The sequence below is a fragment of the Balaenoptera acutorostrata genome, chromosome 9 (genome assembly GCF_949987535.1).
Source record: "Balaenoptera acutorostrata chromosome 9, mBalAcu1.1, whole genome shotgun sequence".
NCBI lineage: Eukaryota > Metazoa > Chordata > Mammalia > Artiodactyla > Balaenopteridae > Balaenoptera > Balaenoptera acutorostrata.
The window spans coordinates 40,152,773-40,166,859 of record NC_080072.1 but is presented as its reverse complement, the minus strand read 5'-3'; the positions used below and the strand labels follow the sequence as shown (position 1 = coordinate 40,166,859).

Sequence of the window (14,087 nt, the reverse complement as noted above, 5' to 3'; positions counted from 1 at the left end):
AACAGGTGCAGTCACAGCCCCTGTCATCGGGGTCTGAGCTGGGAGGGGACATTGTGTAGAAAGTAAGACCAGGCAGAGAAACGCATCACCAGGGGACATACAATAGCACCTTCTCTCAGCATTTGCTTGCTCAGTTGTCTCATCACGTGGCTGATTGAACAGCAGTCTCAACAGTTAACATTTACTGAGCACTGGTTATGGACGAGGCACTCAAGCATTTGACATAACGCTTTTCACTTACTCCAACAATTCTATGAGGTAGGTACTATTAGTATCCCCACTTTATAGATGAGGCAACTGAGGCATAGAGAGGTTAAGTTATGTGACCAAGGTCTTAGAACTCAAGCAGCTGTTTTGAGAGCTAACGCTCCAATTGCCACACTAATGCCTGTGACATACCCGCCTCTCTCCTTGAGCCCCTCGGCCTTCCATCAGTCCCCTGGGAGTGGAGGCAGGGCTCAGGGCTATAAGCCTGATGGGTGCCCAACTGAGATGGTCAGACGGTCTTGTAAGGCTGGGCTACCGAAGGCAGGAAGGGGAAGTCTCTGAACTGGGGGAAGAGGGCCAGCCCCAGGTCCCTTTCCTGGCCTCCCAGCTAGGGTCCATGGCACCTCTGAGATGTAGGCTGGCAGCTGCCAGCCCCTGCTCTCCCTGCCCACCAGCAAGAAGAGCCCAGAGTTTAGGTCACGAAGGGGGAGGCTTTATTGACAATGGAGAAGGCAGAATTCTGGGCAAGTACACACAGCACTGCTCCAAGAGTCCGGCTTGGGGGTCAAGCCTGCCAGGACCGAGGGCCTTTTTGCCTCAGGGACCTCACCCACCCCCTCCATCCTGAGCTTTCCAACATCTCCTTTTCTAGCAACCCAAAGGCCCTCCGTGGCCACCCTCTTGACAAAGTGAGTGGCAACCACTGGGGGGGAGCCAGGCCAGAGTGCAGTCTGAGGCCTGCCAAGCGTGGTGGGCCCAGGACCCCAGTCTCTCCCCAGCCTCTTTCAGCTTGGCACGCCAGGGTCCGCCCCAGCCCACTCCAGCCTCCCAGGGCCGGGGACAGAATGGGAGCAGGCAGGTGCAGCAGCCCCAGCCCCTGGAGCCCCCATTGAAGAAGCCTTGGGGTCAGGGGTAAGGGGCCCGTCTCCCCTTCCCCGTGCCTGGGCAGGGCTCAGCAAGGTAAGCCTCCCGGTGCCATTTCCTCTCTGCCAAGCCCGCCCCAGGGAGGCTCCACATCTCCAACCCTCCAGCTAGACTGTGCTCCCTCATTGCCTGCGCTCCCCAGCAGGCCAGGCCCACCCTTTTGGCCATCACCTTTTCAGAGACCAAGTAGGGGCTGGGGCCTCACCACAGGCATCTCTCAGGGCCACAGAAACAGAGCAGCAGGCCTCCCATCTGGGGACTGTTCTTCCCCAGCCACTTGCCCGGCTTGCAGCCGGTCAGTCGTGGCGGCCAAGGACTAGATGGGAGTCCCAGCTTTAGGGCCTGACACTTCTCACAGCTCCCCTAGCCTGGGGCGGGGTCGGGGGGAAAGCCAGTCCTGAGTTGGGGCTGGGAGGAGCAGGGACAAAAATAACCCGGTACAGGCTCCTGCTGAGGCCAGAAATAGAGTAGCGACAAGTGCCTTGCAACACCCTGGGCGAGCAGCAGGCGGGGAGGCTGAGATGAGGAGGGCCCAGCCTCTTAACAGGTCCTGTCCTGGCCGAGGGGCCCGCACCACGTCCGCTCTACATACCATGCCACACTGGCCTGCACACACATGAGGAGGGGGGCCCAAGGGAGCAGGGCTCAGGACAGGGAATCTGGAGAGATGCTGAACTTGGCCTTGGCCTTGGCCATGGCCATGCTGCGCTTGCGCAGGGACCCGCGGGCGAGGGTCAGGATATCCAGCAGGCTGGGGTCCTCATCCAGCTGGCGGGCCGTGCAGAGCGGTGTGGGCACTTTGATGGTGTTGCCAAACTTGGAGTAGTCCACAGAGTAGCGGCCATCCTCCTCGGACACGATGGGTACAAAGCGCTGGCCCCACAGGATCTCGTCGGCCAGGTAGGAGGTGCGTGCCTGGGTGGTGATGCCCGTGGTTTCCACCACACCTTCCAGGATGACAACGATCTCAAGGTCGTGATGGTGGTGCAGGTCGCAGGGCGCCAGGTCATAGAGCGGGCTCTTGGCGTCAATGACGTGGTAGATGATGAGGGGAGCCACCAGGAAGATGTTATTGCCACCCACACCATTCTCCATGGGGATGTCCAACTGGTGGAGGGGTACCACCTCGCCCTCAGGGCTGGTGGTCTTGCGCACCACCTGCATGTGGATGGTGGCGCTGATGATCATGCTCTTGCGGAGGTCGCCCACACGCAGCATGAAGCAGAGGCGGCTGTGGCGCAGGGCAATGACGGCATGCTTGCTGAAGATGAGGGTCTCAGCCCGCCGGTGGGCCTGGGCAGTCTTCATGAAGATGCAGCCCAGCATGATGGCATTGATCATGAGCCCCACGATGTTCTGCACAATGAGGATCAGGATGGCCAGAGGGCACTCCTCGGTCACCATGCGCCCGCCGAAACCGATGGTCACCTGTACCTCAATGGAGAAAAGGAAGGCAGATGAAAAGGAGTGGATGCTGGTGATGCAGGGCACAGCAGCAGCCTCACCAGGGGCCAGGTCACCGTGGGCGAAGGCGATGAGCCACCAGACCATGGCAAAGAGCAGCCAGCTGCACAGGAAGGACATGGTGAAGATGAGCAGCGTGTATGGCCACTTGAGGTCCACCAGCGTGGTGAACACGTCCTGCAGGAAGCGACCTTGCTCCCGGATGTTCTTGTGGGCCACGTTGCAGTTGCCATTCTTGGACACGAAGCGGGCTCTCCGCTCACGGGCACGGTACCGGGGCTCTGTCGGGTCCTCTGCTAGCCGCGTCAGCACATACTCCTCAGGGATGATGCCTTTGCGGGACAGCATGGCTCCAGCGACCACCAGGGGGAGGTCTCCCCCATGGGGGAGCAACCACCTGACTGAGCCTTCAGCCTACTGTGGGGTTTCCGCCCTGGGACCACCCTAAGTCTGCACCAGCCTCACTTCTGAGATGTCTCCCCAGCTAGACTCATCCTCACCTCCACCTGGCCCCTCCTTCACTTTATACCAGCCTCACACCTCAGTCCACCTGCCAACTGCCTCCTGAACCCCCCACTCTGCCTGTTCCCCACCTGGCTCTGGATCCCAGCTCAGCTCTCCTCCACTCGCTGACCACCCCTGGGTGTCTCCCTAGGACCCTTCTCCCCACTCAGCCTTCTTTCTCAACCCACCTCTCCCACCTGGGAACGTCACACCTCCGGATCTTACCAACCGACCACACCCCACACAACCCGCACCGTGTTTCCCGCCTCACCCGTTTCTGCCCCGGGCTCCCCTCCAAGCTCCAGTTTCATACCGTCTCACCTCCTGGTACCTCTTTCCTACCCCACCCTCCGTAGCGCTCTCGCCGCTCTCCGATCTCCCTCTAGCTCTTGTCCTCTCTGTCTCCTTGGGATCCTCCGCCCTCCAGAGTCACCACCCACCCAGCTCCACTCCTGATCCCCTCGCCCCCAGCGCGACCTGGCTGGCGAGGCCCACTCTAAGCCGCGGCCTCCCGGCTCTGCGCCGGCAGCACGCACGCCGGCGCCGCGACCCCGCCCGCCGCTCCGTCCCTGCCACCCCCCGCTCCTCGCCGCGGCACCTGCTCCTGCTCATCAAGCCGCAGTCCTCGCCTCCCCGCCCCCTCCTGCTGCCCGGGCGCTCGCGGAGAGCCGTCCTCCGGTCCTTCTGTGTGTCAGTCGGCCCGCGGAGACCGACCTGTGCTAGGTGGGGTAGAGAATTGAGGTCACCGAGCGCCGGAGGCGTGGAGTGGGGGCCGGGGGCCGCCAGGGGGAGCCCGACCTATTCCTGGGCTGGAGGGCTGGCGGGCACAAGTGCAAGCCCCGCCCCTCGCCATTCACCTCCCACCGCCTTCCTTCTCCCGGCTCACTTCTTCTGGCCTTGGGAGTTTTACCAATCAGATGGACCAAAGAGGTTCCTCCCAGACCACGCGCTACGAAATTAGGGCAGGGCGGGGCGGGGCGGGGGGGCGTGAAGGGAGTCGTGACCCGCCCTCCCATTCTGGGGACCGATGCTCTGTCGCCCTGGTCCCACCGCAATTTTCCCATCCTGGGTTGGGTCAATATCCGCCTGGGTTTTGTGGGCTCCCAGCGAAAGGAGGTACCGAGGAGCTGTGTCACCAACCTGGTGACTGGGGTTGGGGCGGGGAGATTAGGTGGCCCGAGGACTCCTAACTGACCGCTTCTTTTCTTTGGCGATGATTTTAGTATTTTCAGAGTCACGAATCCTTTGAGGGTCTGATGAAAGCCACGGACTTCCGGGGCGGGTGGAGATGTACCTTAGTAGGTGTAGAAACATAGTTTAACACCCACTACAGGGGATGCTGGATGCTGCAGCCCAGAAGCCTGGGTGGTTGCATCTTCTCAATCATGACCCACACTTTCAATCCCACCCCTGCATTTTATTTGATCTTATTTTATTATTTATTTATTTAAAATAAAAAAAAATTATTTATTTTATTTATTTATTTTTGGCTGTGTTGGGTCTCGTTGCTGTGCGTGGGCTTTCTCTAGTTGCAGCGAGCGGGGGCTCCTCTTCGTTGAGGTGCGCAGGCTTCTCATTGTGGTGGCTTCTCTTGTGGAGCACGGGCTCTAGGCACTTGGGCTTCAGTAGTTGTGGCACGCAGGTTCAGCAGTTGTGGCTCGCAGGCTCTAGAGTGCAGGCTCAGTAGTTGTGGCACATGGGCTTAGTTGCTTTGCGGCATGTGGGATCTTCCCAGACCAGGGCTCCAACCCGTGTCCCCTGCATTGGCAGGCAGATTCTTAACCACTGCGCCACCAGGGAAGCCCCCACCCCTGCATTTTAAAGGGGGTTTGAGCTACTGGCACTTGCTTTACACCTCCTTACACCTGCAGCCTGAGGAGCTGTGTCAGGGCTGGTTTGGGCACTGGGGGTCCTAAGCTCTTGGCCTGAAGAGGAGTGGCGTTTCTACTGCAGGCATCAACCTAGGATTGTCCTGTGGCTTGGGCCCCCTCTACTACTCATGGTAGATCTTGGGCTATACTACCAGAGATGCAGTGCTTAGGGTGGGGAAGGGAAAATAGGGTGAGCAGAGAGGGCAGCTCAAGGAGACAGTTACACAGGAAAACTCTGGGGCAACTATGGCTGCTCAGCCATCAGAAAAGGAACCTTGGAGAGTCTTCCCAGGGAGTTCAGATACTGTCGCAGAAACCCCTGGGGTCCAAGGAGGATGGACTAGTTATTTTGTGTGGTCCAAAGTATAAACCAGTATAGACACTGGAACAGAGGCAGGCTTTGATTTCACGTATGGAAGAGTCAGTTCTAATGACCAGAGATGACCCTCATCTATGGGGTATCCAAGTCGAGGCTGGCACACCATCAGGGGAGCTATCGAGGAATTTGGGCTAGGATGGCCTTAGGCATCTCTGCAAGACTTCAGTGTGAGCTGTGACGTGCCCCTGTGCCCTTGCTACTTCCCTTTAATCCCTTGGCTGGTCGTAGGCATGGGGTGGGGCGGTGGGAATCCTCTTTTCCCTCCTTAGGCTCTGCTCCTGGGAGGCCCAACAGTGGAGGGAGTGCTGGGCCCCCAGAGGCATCTCAGAGCTGGAAAGGTTAGGACTTGCCTCACAGTGTGGCCCTGAGGCCTTGCTTGCCAGGAAAGCGAGCCCCCCACCAAAAGTGCTCAGCCTCCTGCTCTGCTCCATCCTGCACCTCCTCATACTCATCTCCCCCAAACACTGCACTTGTCAGGTCCCTTTCAGATTCAAAAACCTTCTCCACTTCCCTTTTGTGCATAGGCATGTCCCAGACTCCTTGGCCTGGCATTCAAGGCTCTCTGATCTTATTCCCCCTACCCGTCTTGGGCCCTTTTCTCTAGCTCTCTGCTTATCTAATTCCCACCCTTCCCATGCCCAACTTAAATCCTGCCTCTCCCAGGCAGCCTGCCAGGCCTCACAGAGCTCTCCCTTCCCGAGCTCCTCTGGCTCCTGGAATAGCCAGAAGGGTCTGTACTGGACCCCTCTCCAATGACTGGTGGATTTTCTTTACACTGTATGACTCTGACCCCCTTGCACACAACAAGGATGAAGGCCCAAGACTCCTGGGTCTGCACCCCAAGGGCCTGATACAGCCAGTACTGAAGGCAACATGTAAATGATAATAAAATGATATGTAAACAAGCACCTTCCTTTCTTGGTGGGACAGGTATACACTCGTGTCTCATGATGCACATGGAGTCTGAAGACAGCTGTTTTTTAGTCTCCCCAGTGTCTGGGCCCCAGTATGTCCCAGTCACTACCTGGCTGACTTGTGGCATATGTACTGTGCTTTCTCTCTGAAGGGCCACCCTTCTCCCACTTCTGAATGTCCCTATGTGTGGGATGGACATGGGGACATGTGATTCAGGCCCCTCTCTTTTTCAGAGGGGTAGGATGTAAGCTGGAGGTGCTAGTGGCCATCTGTCATGGGGGAGGGAGAGGAAGATGGAATTCATCACCCCTGATGTCAAACACCTGGATCTAGCCGTGCTTGAAGTAGTACACCTCCTGGTCTTCTCAGTCATATGGGATAATAAATTCCACTGTTTAAGCCACTTTGAGTTGGGTTCCTGTCATTTGCAATGGAAATAATGCTAATCCGGGGTACCTGGGGACCCACAATTTTAATCCAAGAATTAAACTGAGAAGGAAAAGGGACCAAGCTATATGCAGATCTGCTACCTTATCTGATGAGATAATCACAAAAATACTATAACTCTGTTATGGACTGAATTGCATTCCCCCCAAAATTCATATATTGGAGCCCCTGCAATGTGATAGGGCCAGTGAAGAGGTAATTTAGTTTAAATGAGGTCATAGGACTGCAGCCTCATCCAATATGTCTAGTATCCTAATAAGGAGAGAGAGAGATAAAAGGGGTGTGCACACAGAGGAAAGGCTGTGTGAGGACGCAGCTAGAAGGTGGCTGTCTGGAACCGAGGAGAGAGGCCTCAGGAGACACCAAGCCTGCGACACTTTGATCTTGGACTTCCAGCCTCCAGCACTGTCAGCAATAAATTTCTGCTGTTTAAGCCATCCAGGCTATGGTATTTTGTTACAGCAGCCGAATACAACCTAGCAGACTAAGACAGCCCTCGTGTCACAGATGAGGAACATGCTTTTGCCCACACTCACAGAGCTTCCTCAGGTCTGCCTGATGCTAAAGTCAGACTGCTTCCATGGGACCCACGGTCCGCCCCAGTCCCTGCCCACCAGACCCACGGTCTCTGGTAGGAAATAACCAGTCTCTTTATTTACAAGTGATTTTACAGTTAGAGAACCCGGGCAGGAGGTGGCGGCAGGGTGGGGCATGGGATGGCACTTGGGCTCTGGTAGGTCACTTGTCTGCACGGACAAAAGAGGCAAAGACGCTGTCCTTCTGGCTGAGCAGCTTCTCTGGCTTGTCGAACTCAAGGATGGCGCCGCGCTTCAGGACGATCACCAGGTCTGCACTCAGGATGGTGTGCACGCGGTGCTGGGCGGGGCAGGAAGGGCTGTCAGGGTTGGGGGGGGGCCGGCCTGGGGCAGCTGAGGCATCCCTCCTGCAGCTTGGAGGAGGAGGCATGTGGCCAGAATGTCTTATCTCTGTGGTGACTGCCCTTGCCCGGTGTGGCTGTAACTCCAAACCCTCCATCTGCTAATGCCACCCTCTCCCTCACCAGGTCTCAGCTCTGCCCCACCTCCAGGCTTCAAGACTCAGAGATTCTCCCAACGCCCCCATCTCCCATTTGCTCTGGAGAAGTAACCCTAGCCTAGATCACAGGGCCTTGGGACAGGAGCGGACCTTGGAACCTGGAGAAAGAGGGGTGGTCTGAGGGAAGTGCAGGCACAAACCTTCCTACATCCCAAATCCTGCAATCCAGGCTCCCTGCAAGCCCTCCAGACTCCTTGCCCTGCACTGCCACAGGGTCCTCTCTTGATTACCAGGCGCAGGTGAGCCCAGAGGCTGCCCACTGATGACAGCCTCAGGAGGCCAGCCATCTCCCTGGGTGTCCCCCCTGCACCCCTTCATGGGCCCCTTACCGCGATGGTGACCACAGTGCGGTCTGCGAAGGCCGTCATCACCACCTTCTGGAGGATGTTTTCCTGCCAGGTCAGAGCAGCAGCTGTTGGCTCACCTGCCCAGTGGGTGGGGTCTGGCCTGGCTTCTGGCACAGCTCCCATCTGACCCCAACCGTAGCCCCACCCCCTCCCTCTGGCTCTAGTCCCCATAGGACCAACCAGGTTCCCAGTGTTCAGGGGCTGGTTTCCGCCTGTTGGGAGATCAGCTGTGTGCATGTGTGTGTGCTGTGAGTGTGTCTGGGTGTGCTGGGTTGTGGGGATGGGTGTGAAATTTGCGAGTCCGTGTGCAGCTTGTGTGTATGTGTGTTATATTCAGCCTTAAGACTACCTGGAATCAGGGTCCCCCAGCCCTTCGCCTTTTCTGCTCCATATGACTCTTGATGTTAAAGGCAACTTGAGTTTCAGGACTATGTGCAACCTTCTCCCTAACACCCCCGAAAACCCTCTCCAAGACCCCCACCCCATGGGTGTGCCCAGCACCGACCGTGGCCATGTCGATGGAAGCTGTGGCTTCATCCATGATGAAGATGCTGGTCTTCCTCACAAAGGCCCGGGCCAAGCAGAACAGCTGCCTCTGGCCCTGGCTGAAGTTTTCCCCGCCTTCCGTGATGATGGCATCTGAAAACAGCCCCAGGAAGGGGGCGCAGGGCTGAGTTAATTCTGCGTTGTGAGTTTAGTGGATGGAGTGACTTGGGGTTTCAGGAAATGTGTGTACAGGGGTAAATATGTAGGTGTGTGTCATGAGTACAGGTGTGCACAGTGTGGCTGCACCTTACACAACACAGATGCCGTCTGCTGGAGTTACAAAGAGAAGAGCGCTCCCTGGAGTTATGCACGGCCGTGGCCCTGGCATCAGCACAGAGTGTGTCCGTCCTGCATGTGTATGGGCCTTGGTGGGGTGATTTTCTGAAGCCAAGGCTTGGCCGGCCCCCACTGTCCCAGGCGTTTCAACAGATACACCAAAGGTTCTGCTGACCCCCGGGGTGGGGACACAGTCTTCCCAGTAGCCTTGATGAGTGACCTGTGCCTGTGATTTCTAGTCAGTCCTCTCCTCCCTCTGGGCAGAACTGGGCAGGCAGGTGGATGTGGAGGGCAGGGCCGAATATACCACCATGGCATTGGGGACTTGCAAGCTCTGTCTCCTTACTGTCCCCCCTGTGCCCTGTAGGAGAGGCCAGATCCTGACTGACCAGTTGTGTGACCTGGGACAAATCACTTGACATCTCTGAGCTCCTGTATGGTGAGAAGTAGAACTGAATGGTCTCTGGGATCCTGCCAGACCCCAGACTCTAAACTCTGGGCAAAGCTAAGACACGGGTGTGAGTTGTCCCTTCCCAGCCCTTGCAGGCGTCCTTTAGTACCCGGCCTGTGCTCAGCCAGGAGTAGTTACCGAGGCCTCCTGGCAGCGCCTTCACCACCAGCTTCAACTGGGCTATCTCCAGGGCCTCCCACAGTGTGCTGTCAGAGCACTTCTTCTCCGGGTCCAGGTTAAATCTGGAGGGTGACACACAAAGCCCTTAGAGAGGGGAGCAGGGTCCTGGCTCTATTCCCAGGGGACGCACAGAGGGTGAGGCTGGTGAAGGGAGCAGTGAGTGGGAACTGACTCACTTGGGGGCCTGGCTGGGAGGGGGCAGCAAGGCGCTGGCAGTGGGTGGAGGAAAGCATCCCAGGCTTGAGGGTTGGGGGACCCCTACCAGTGCCTAGGCCTAACGGAAAAGAGAAAGGCACGAGGGTGCAGCTTTAAAGAACCCGCGCCAGCCCTTCATGCCCAGAGCTAGAGCAGGGCTGCTTGCCCTGGGAGGGAGGCTCCTGGCCTCGTCCACCCCTTCCTCTCTATGCCCCAGATCTGGAGGAGCGGAGCCGGGCCTGGGTCTGGGGTGGGCCTGGTGGCAGGGGTCAGGGGGCTCACCGGATGGTGCCGCTGAAGAGGACGGGTTCCTGCAGGATGATGGAGAGGCGCGAGCGCAGGGTGTGCAGCGGCAGTTTGGCAATGTCGATGCCATCGATGATGATGCGCCCTGCATGCAGACAGTGTCACAGGTGGGGCACCAAGGAGCGGGGAGACGGTGGCGCTGGGGACAGGGTCTGCCTGGAACATGGGTCCCAACGAGGATGCGGGGGAAGGCAGTGATGGCTGGGCCTCCTGTGACGTCTGACCATACCCAGGACTGAGGTCCCATCTCGTGGCTGTGGGTACATGAGGGGTGCCCGTCATACAGCTCACCTTCGAACATGTCCACCATGCGGAAGAAGGCAAGAGAGAAGGAGGACTTCCCACTGCCTGTGCGGCCGCAGATCCCAATCTGGAAAGAGAGGAGCAGGTACGCTGTGGGCACCTGGGGTGTCTGGGAGCCTCTAGTGCTGGGCTGTGCAGGCGTGGGAAGCCCCAGCATCTCTTCTCGTCCTGGCGTTCTGACCAGCATCTCTTTAGCCAGGGCTGGGCCCAGGTTTGGGCTTGTTTCCTGCAGTGGACCCAGAGGGGGCTCCTACTTGTCTGGCTGGGTGTGGTGCATGACTGCAGGGGAGCTGGGGCCACTGGCGTCTCTCTATGTGCCTGGGTGTGGCGGGAGGGCACAGGGGCGGCTGAGCGTTGTGTGCAGGATGTACCGCACCTTAAACTGGAGTCACCTCTCACCCCATCGCATCCGATACAGTGACAGAGGTGGTGATATAGAAGGATAAGAGAGGCAGGGACAGAGGTACATCTAAAGGTCAGAGATGGTGAGACAGACAGCCACAGACGATGACAAAGTGAGAGAGACAGAGACAAAGAGACAGGAGGAGAGGGGCAGCGGCGGAGCAGAGGGGGAGAGGGGGGAGTCAGTCAGAGTTGGATCAGAGTGCAGACAGGAGCTCCCTCCCCAGGACAGAGCCTCACTCTCTGCCCCAGGACCCTGCTCTGAAGCTCGGGGTACAGTGTCCTGGGAGAGCCCCTGACCATTTGTGGGGGGCCCTGACAAAGCCCCTCTGAGTCAGAGGAGTCTGGGGGGTCCTGTCCATCTCCTTGGTGGGTGAGTGAAGGCAGCAGGAGGAGAAGGGGAGAGGCCCGGGGCTGGGAGACTGGGGGTCTGAATGGGTGTGAGGCCTGGAGGGCCCTGAGGGCCAGGAGGTGACTCTGTGAGGCTGTCCAGCCCTCTGCCCTCCCCGCTCCCCTGACCTTCTGTCCTGGGGAGATGAGGGCATTGACGTGCTTCAGCGCTGGCTTCAGGGAGCTGTCATAGCGCACACTCAGGTTCTGGATCTGGATTTTCCCTTGGTCTGGCCAGTTCTTCGGGATCAGTGATGGTGCTGGGGGCCAGGCTGGGGGTCAGCTGCCAGGTGTGGGCCACAGCTGGTATCCAGGCATGCCCCCCTACCCCCAGGCTCCTCGTGTCCCCCGCAACCCAAACACACATCCACGCTGGGCCCTTTCCCCAGAAGTCCTCCCGCGCCCCTCACCCAGCAGCCCCTCGTAGCGCTCCGCTTCAGTTTTCAGGAGCCCGTGGATGCGTTTCACGGCCCCCATCTGGAGCTCCATGTCCGCCAGGTTCCTCACCATCCAATTGAGGTAGTTGGACACCTGTGGGGAGCAAGCCGTTCACAGCCAGTGATCACTTGGTCCTGTCCCTGGCAACCAGGATGGCTCTTCTTATAGTTGAGGATGCCTTTTGCTGCCCACCGCTGACTGTCCAGGGGGCCCTCCATGGGGGTTACAGTGAGTGTGGACCCTCACCCACCCCCATCTAGGGCCCAGGCCTGGGTGAAGGGGCAGGGACCTGCAGTAAGCCCTCCTGCCCACATGGTCCCTCTGGCATCAGACTCGGTATAGCGTGGGGTAAAGCCTGGGAGCGTCTCAGTCAGGGAAGGTGCCCTGTGCTTCCCCAGGGGCTGGTGTCTGACTCCTCCCCTGCCCCACCTGCTGCCACTCACCATTAAGGCGTAGGTAAGGCCCAGGCCCACCAGGCCGGCAGAGAGCTCCCTGTGCAGGGAGTTGGAGATGGAGGTCACGGCCGCGATGAGGACCACACATGCACCAATGTACTCCTGCAGAGGCAGTGGAGTTGGCCTGGACCCTCAGGGGTTGAAGCCACAGCACCCCTACCCCTCACTCCCTTCAGGGCAGAGAGCAGCTCAGCCAAGACTCAACCCCAGCCCCGCAACACATCATCAGACACACAGGAGGCTGTGAAGGCTGGAGCCCCAGTAGACAACGTGTGCACATAGCTCTGCTCCCCCCGCCCCCAAGCCCAGCACGCATGCCTCACCAGCTGGTCCATACCTGTCATATGACCCACTTTAGACACACCTGTCACAGCTAAACACACAACTGTTCTCGCTCTTGGCACACACCTCAGACACACAAGCCTCCAGGCAGTGATATAAGGAAGAGAGGGCTCAGGTCAGACACGGGGAGGACCACCAGAGGTGGGAAAAGCAGGAGGGCTCGATGCCCACCCCGTATGCACACCGGGCCGGTATCCGTCCTCTCTTCCCACCCTCCGGTCCCTGTTTGGCCCTTGCTCTGGCTGCACAGCCCTATCAGAACCCCCTGTCCCGAGGGTGCGGGGGGCTGGGGGGCACTTGCCATGCGAACTTCGAGCCACCTGTTGGCGGCTGTGAGGAAGAGGGAGGCGATGTTGTTGGAGTCCGTGTATTCAAGGAGCTTCTGCTGGAACCGGGCCTCGTACCTGGAGGGAGGATAGGGAGGGTGAGGGGGAATAATCTTGGCCCACGTAGCCCTCGGGACTTTCCTCACCTGCAGAGGGGGCTGCCTGGGCCTCAGAAGCCCCCAGACATGCCACCTCTGCCACCTTATGGATGCCATTCCTTCCTGGAACTCCTTCCCAGCTCCCTTCTGCTTATTCAAACCTGTCAAAGGTGCCACCTCCTTCAAACGCTTGTTTTCACCCCAAGACCTGTTCTCCTCTGCAGGGCTTCCCTGTTACAATAAAGCGCACCTCCACCCACCCAGGTGCTCAGGCTGGAAACCCAGGAATCATCGGGATTCACATCCAATCCCTCAGTCCTCTTATTTCTTTCTCCAAAATAGCCCTGGCCTCTGCCTGCCTCTGGCCTGCTTCCTGTCCACTGCAAACTCACCTGGACTATTGTATCAGCTTCCTGATAGGTCTACCTGCTATCTCCCTACAGTCTACCCTCCACACAGCAGCCAGCATAATCTTTCTAAGTCATAAATTGCATCCTATCTCTCCCCTGCTAAGAATATGAATGACTTTTAGGATAAAGAACCACCTCCTTGCCAGAAGCCTGTGTGAGCCAGCTCCTGCCAACCTCACCCACCTCCTTCCATGCCACAAATTCCCTTGCTCACTGTGTTGCAGACACAGAAATTACAGTAAAGTAATTTATTACTTTACTTGCCTTTTTTCAGTTTTGTGACAATGCCAAGTCCTTCCCCACCCCAGGGCCTTTGAACATGCTGTTCCCTCTGCCTGGAATGCTTTCTCCTCTGCTCTTCCCAAGGCTGACTCCTCTCAACTTTCAGGCTTTACCTTAAGTGGCACCTCCTCAGAGTGGCCTTTCTTGGCCTATTTTTCTCCATCTCTGCAGCCTGTTTGTTTCATAACCTCTGCTCATATGTTAATTTCTCTAGCTGTTTATTGTCCATCTCCCTCACTAGACTGTAAACTCCATGAGGATGGAGACCATGTTTGTTTTGGTCACTAATGTATCCCCAGCACCTGGCACTGTCAATAAATATTTGTCGAATGAATGAACCTTCCCTGACCCTCTAAGATAGATGGGACTTCTCTGTACAAGGAACTCTGGAGGCTTCTTTCCTGCCCTCGTGCCCTCATCACGTTCTCCCTTGTGTTACTTTGTATGGATCTGCCTCTTCTCTCTGACAAGACTTGGGCTCCTGGTGTCGCTCTCCTTGGCCACACCTTCAGACTTTGCGCCAGGCCTAGAGGA

General features: G+C 57.8%; 2 protein-coding genes across 7 annotated transcripts in view; both read right to left on the bottom strand.

The window, feature by feature from the left end:
• Positions 1-684: 684 nt before the first annotated feature.
• KCNJ11 (potassium inwardly rectifying channel subfamily J member 11) lies at positions 685-3,807 on the bottom strand. 2 transcript variants are annotated; one of them, XM_057553968.1, is made up of 2 exons: positions 3,698-3,807; positions 685-2,927 (listed from the first exon to the last, which is right to left on the bottom strand). In XM_057553968.1, exon 2 carries the CDS (start codon positions 2,713-2,715, stop codon positions 1,777-1,779), a length of 939 nt encoding a protein of 312 aa, XP_057409951.1. In that variant the 5' UTR covers positions 2,716-2,927; positions 3,698-3,807; the 3' UTR covers positions 685-1,776. The 2 variants fall into 2 exon arrangements, with proteins under 2 accessions (XP_057409951.1, XP_007174923.1); XM_007174861.2 differs by lacking the exon at positions 3,698-3,807 and adding an exon at positions 3,371-3,664.
• A 3,559-nt stretch (positions 3,808-7,366) lies between these two features.
• Positions 7,367-14,087, bottom strand: part of ABCC8 (ATP binding cassette subfamily C member 8) — a 75,472-nt gene continuing 68,751 nt past the window's right edge. For 3 of the 5 annotated variants that reach the window (XM_007174857.2, XM_028164746.2, XM_007174858.2), the window contains 10 exons: positions 12,739-12,841; positions 12,084-12,197; positions 11,613-11,733; positions 11,332-11,462; positions 10,399-10,477; positions 10,084-10,192; positions 9,565-9,668; positions 8,659-8,792; positions 8,136-8,198; positions 7,367-7,587 (listed from right to left, as the gene is read on the bottom strand). In XM_007174857.2, coding sequence (XP_007174919.1) covers positions 7,450-7,587; positions 8,136-8,198; positions 8,659-8,792; positions 9,565-9,668; positions 10,084-10,192; positions 10,399-10,477; positions 11,332-11,462; positions 11,613-11,733; positions 12,084-12,197; positions 12,739-12,841 — 1,096 coding nt within the window. In that variant the 3' untranslated portion in view covers positions 7,367-7,449. The other 2 variants (XM_007174860.2, XM_007174859.2) reach the window with 2 other exon arrangements.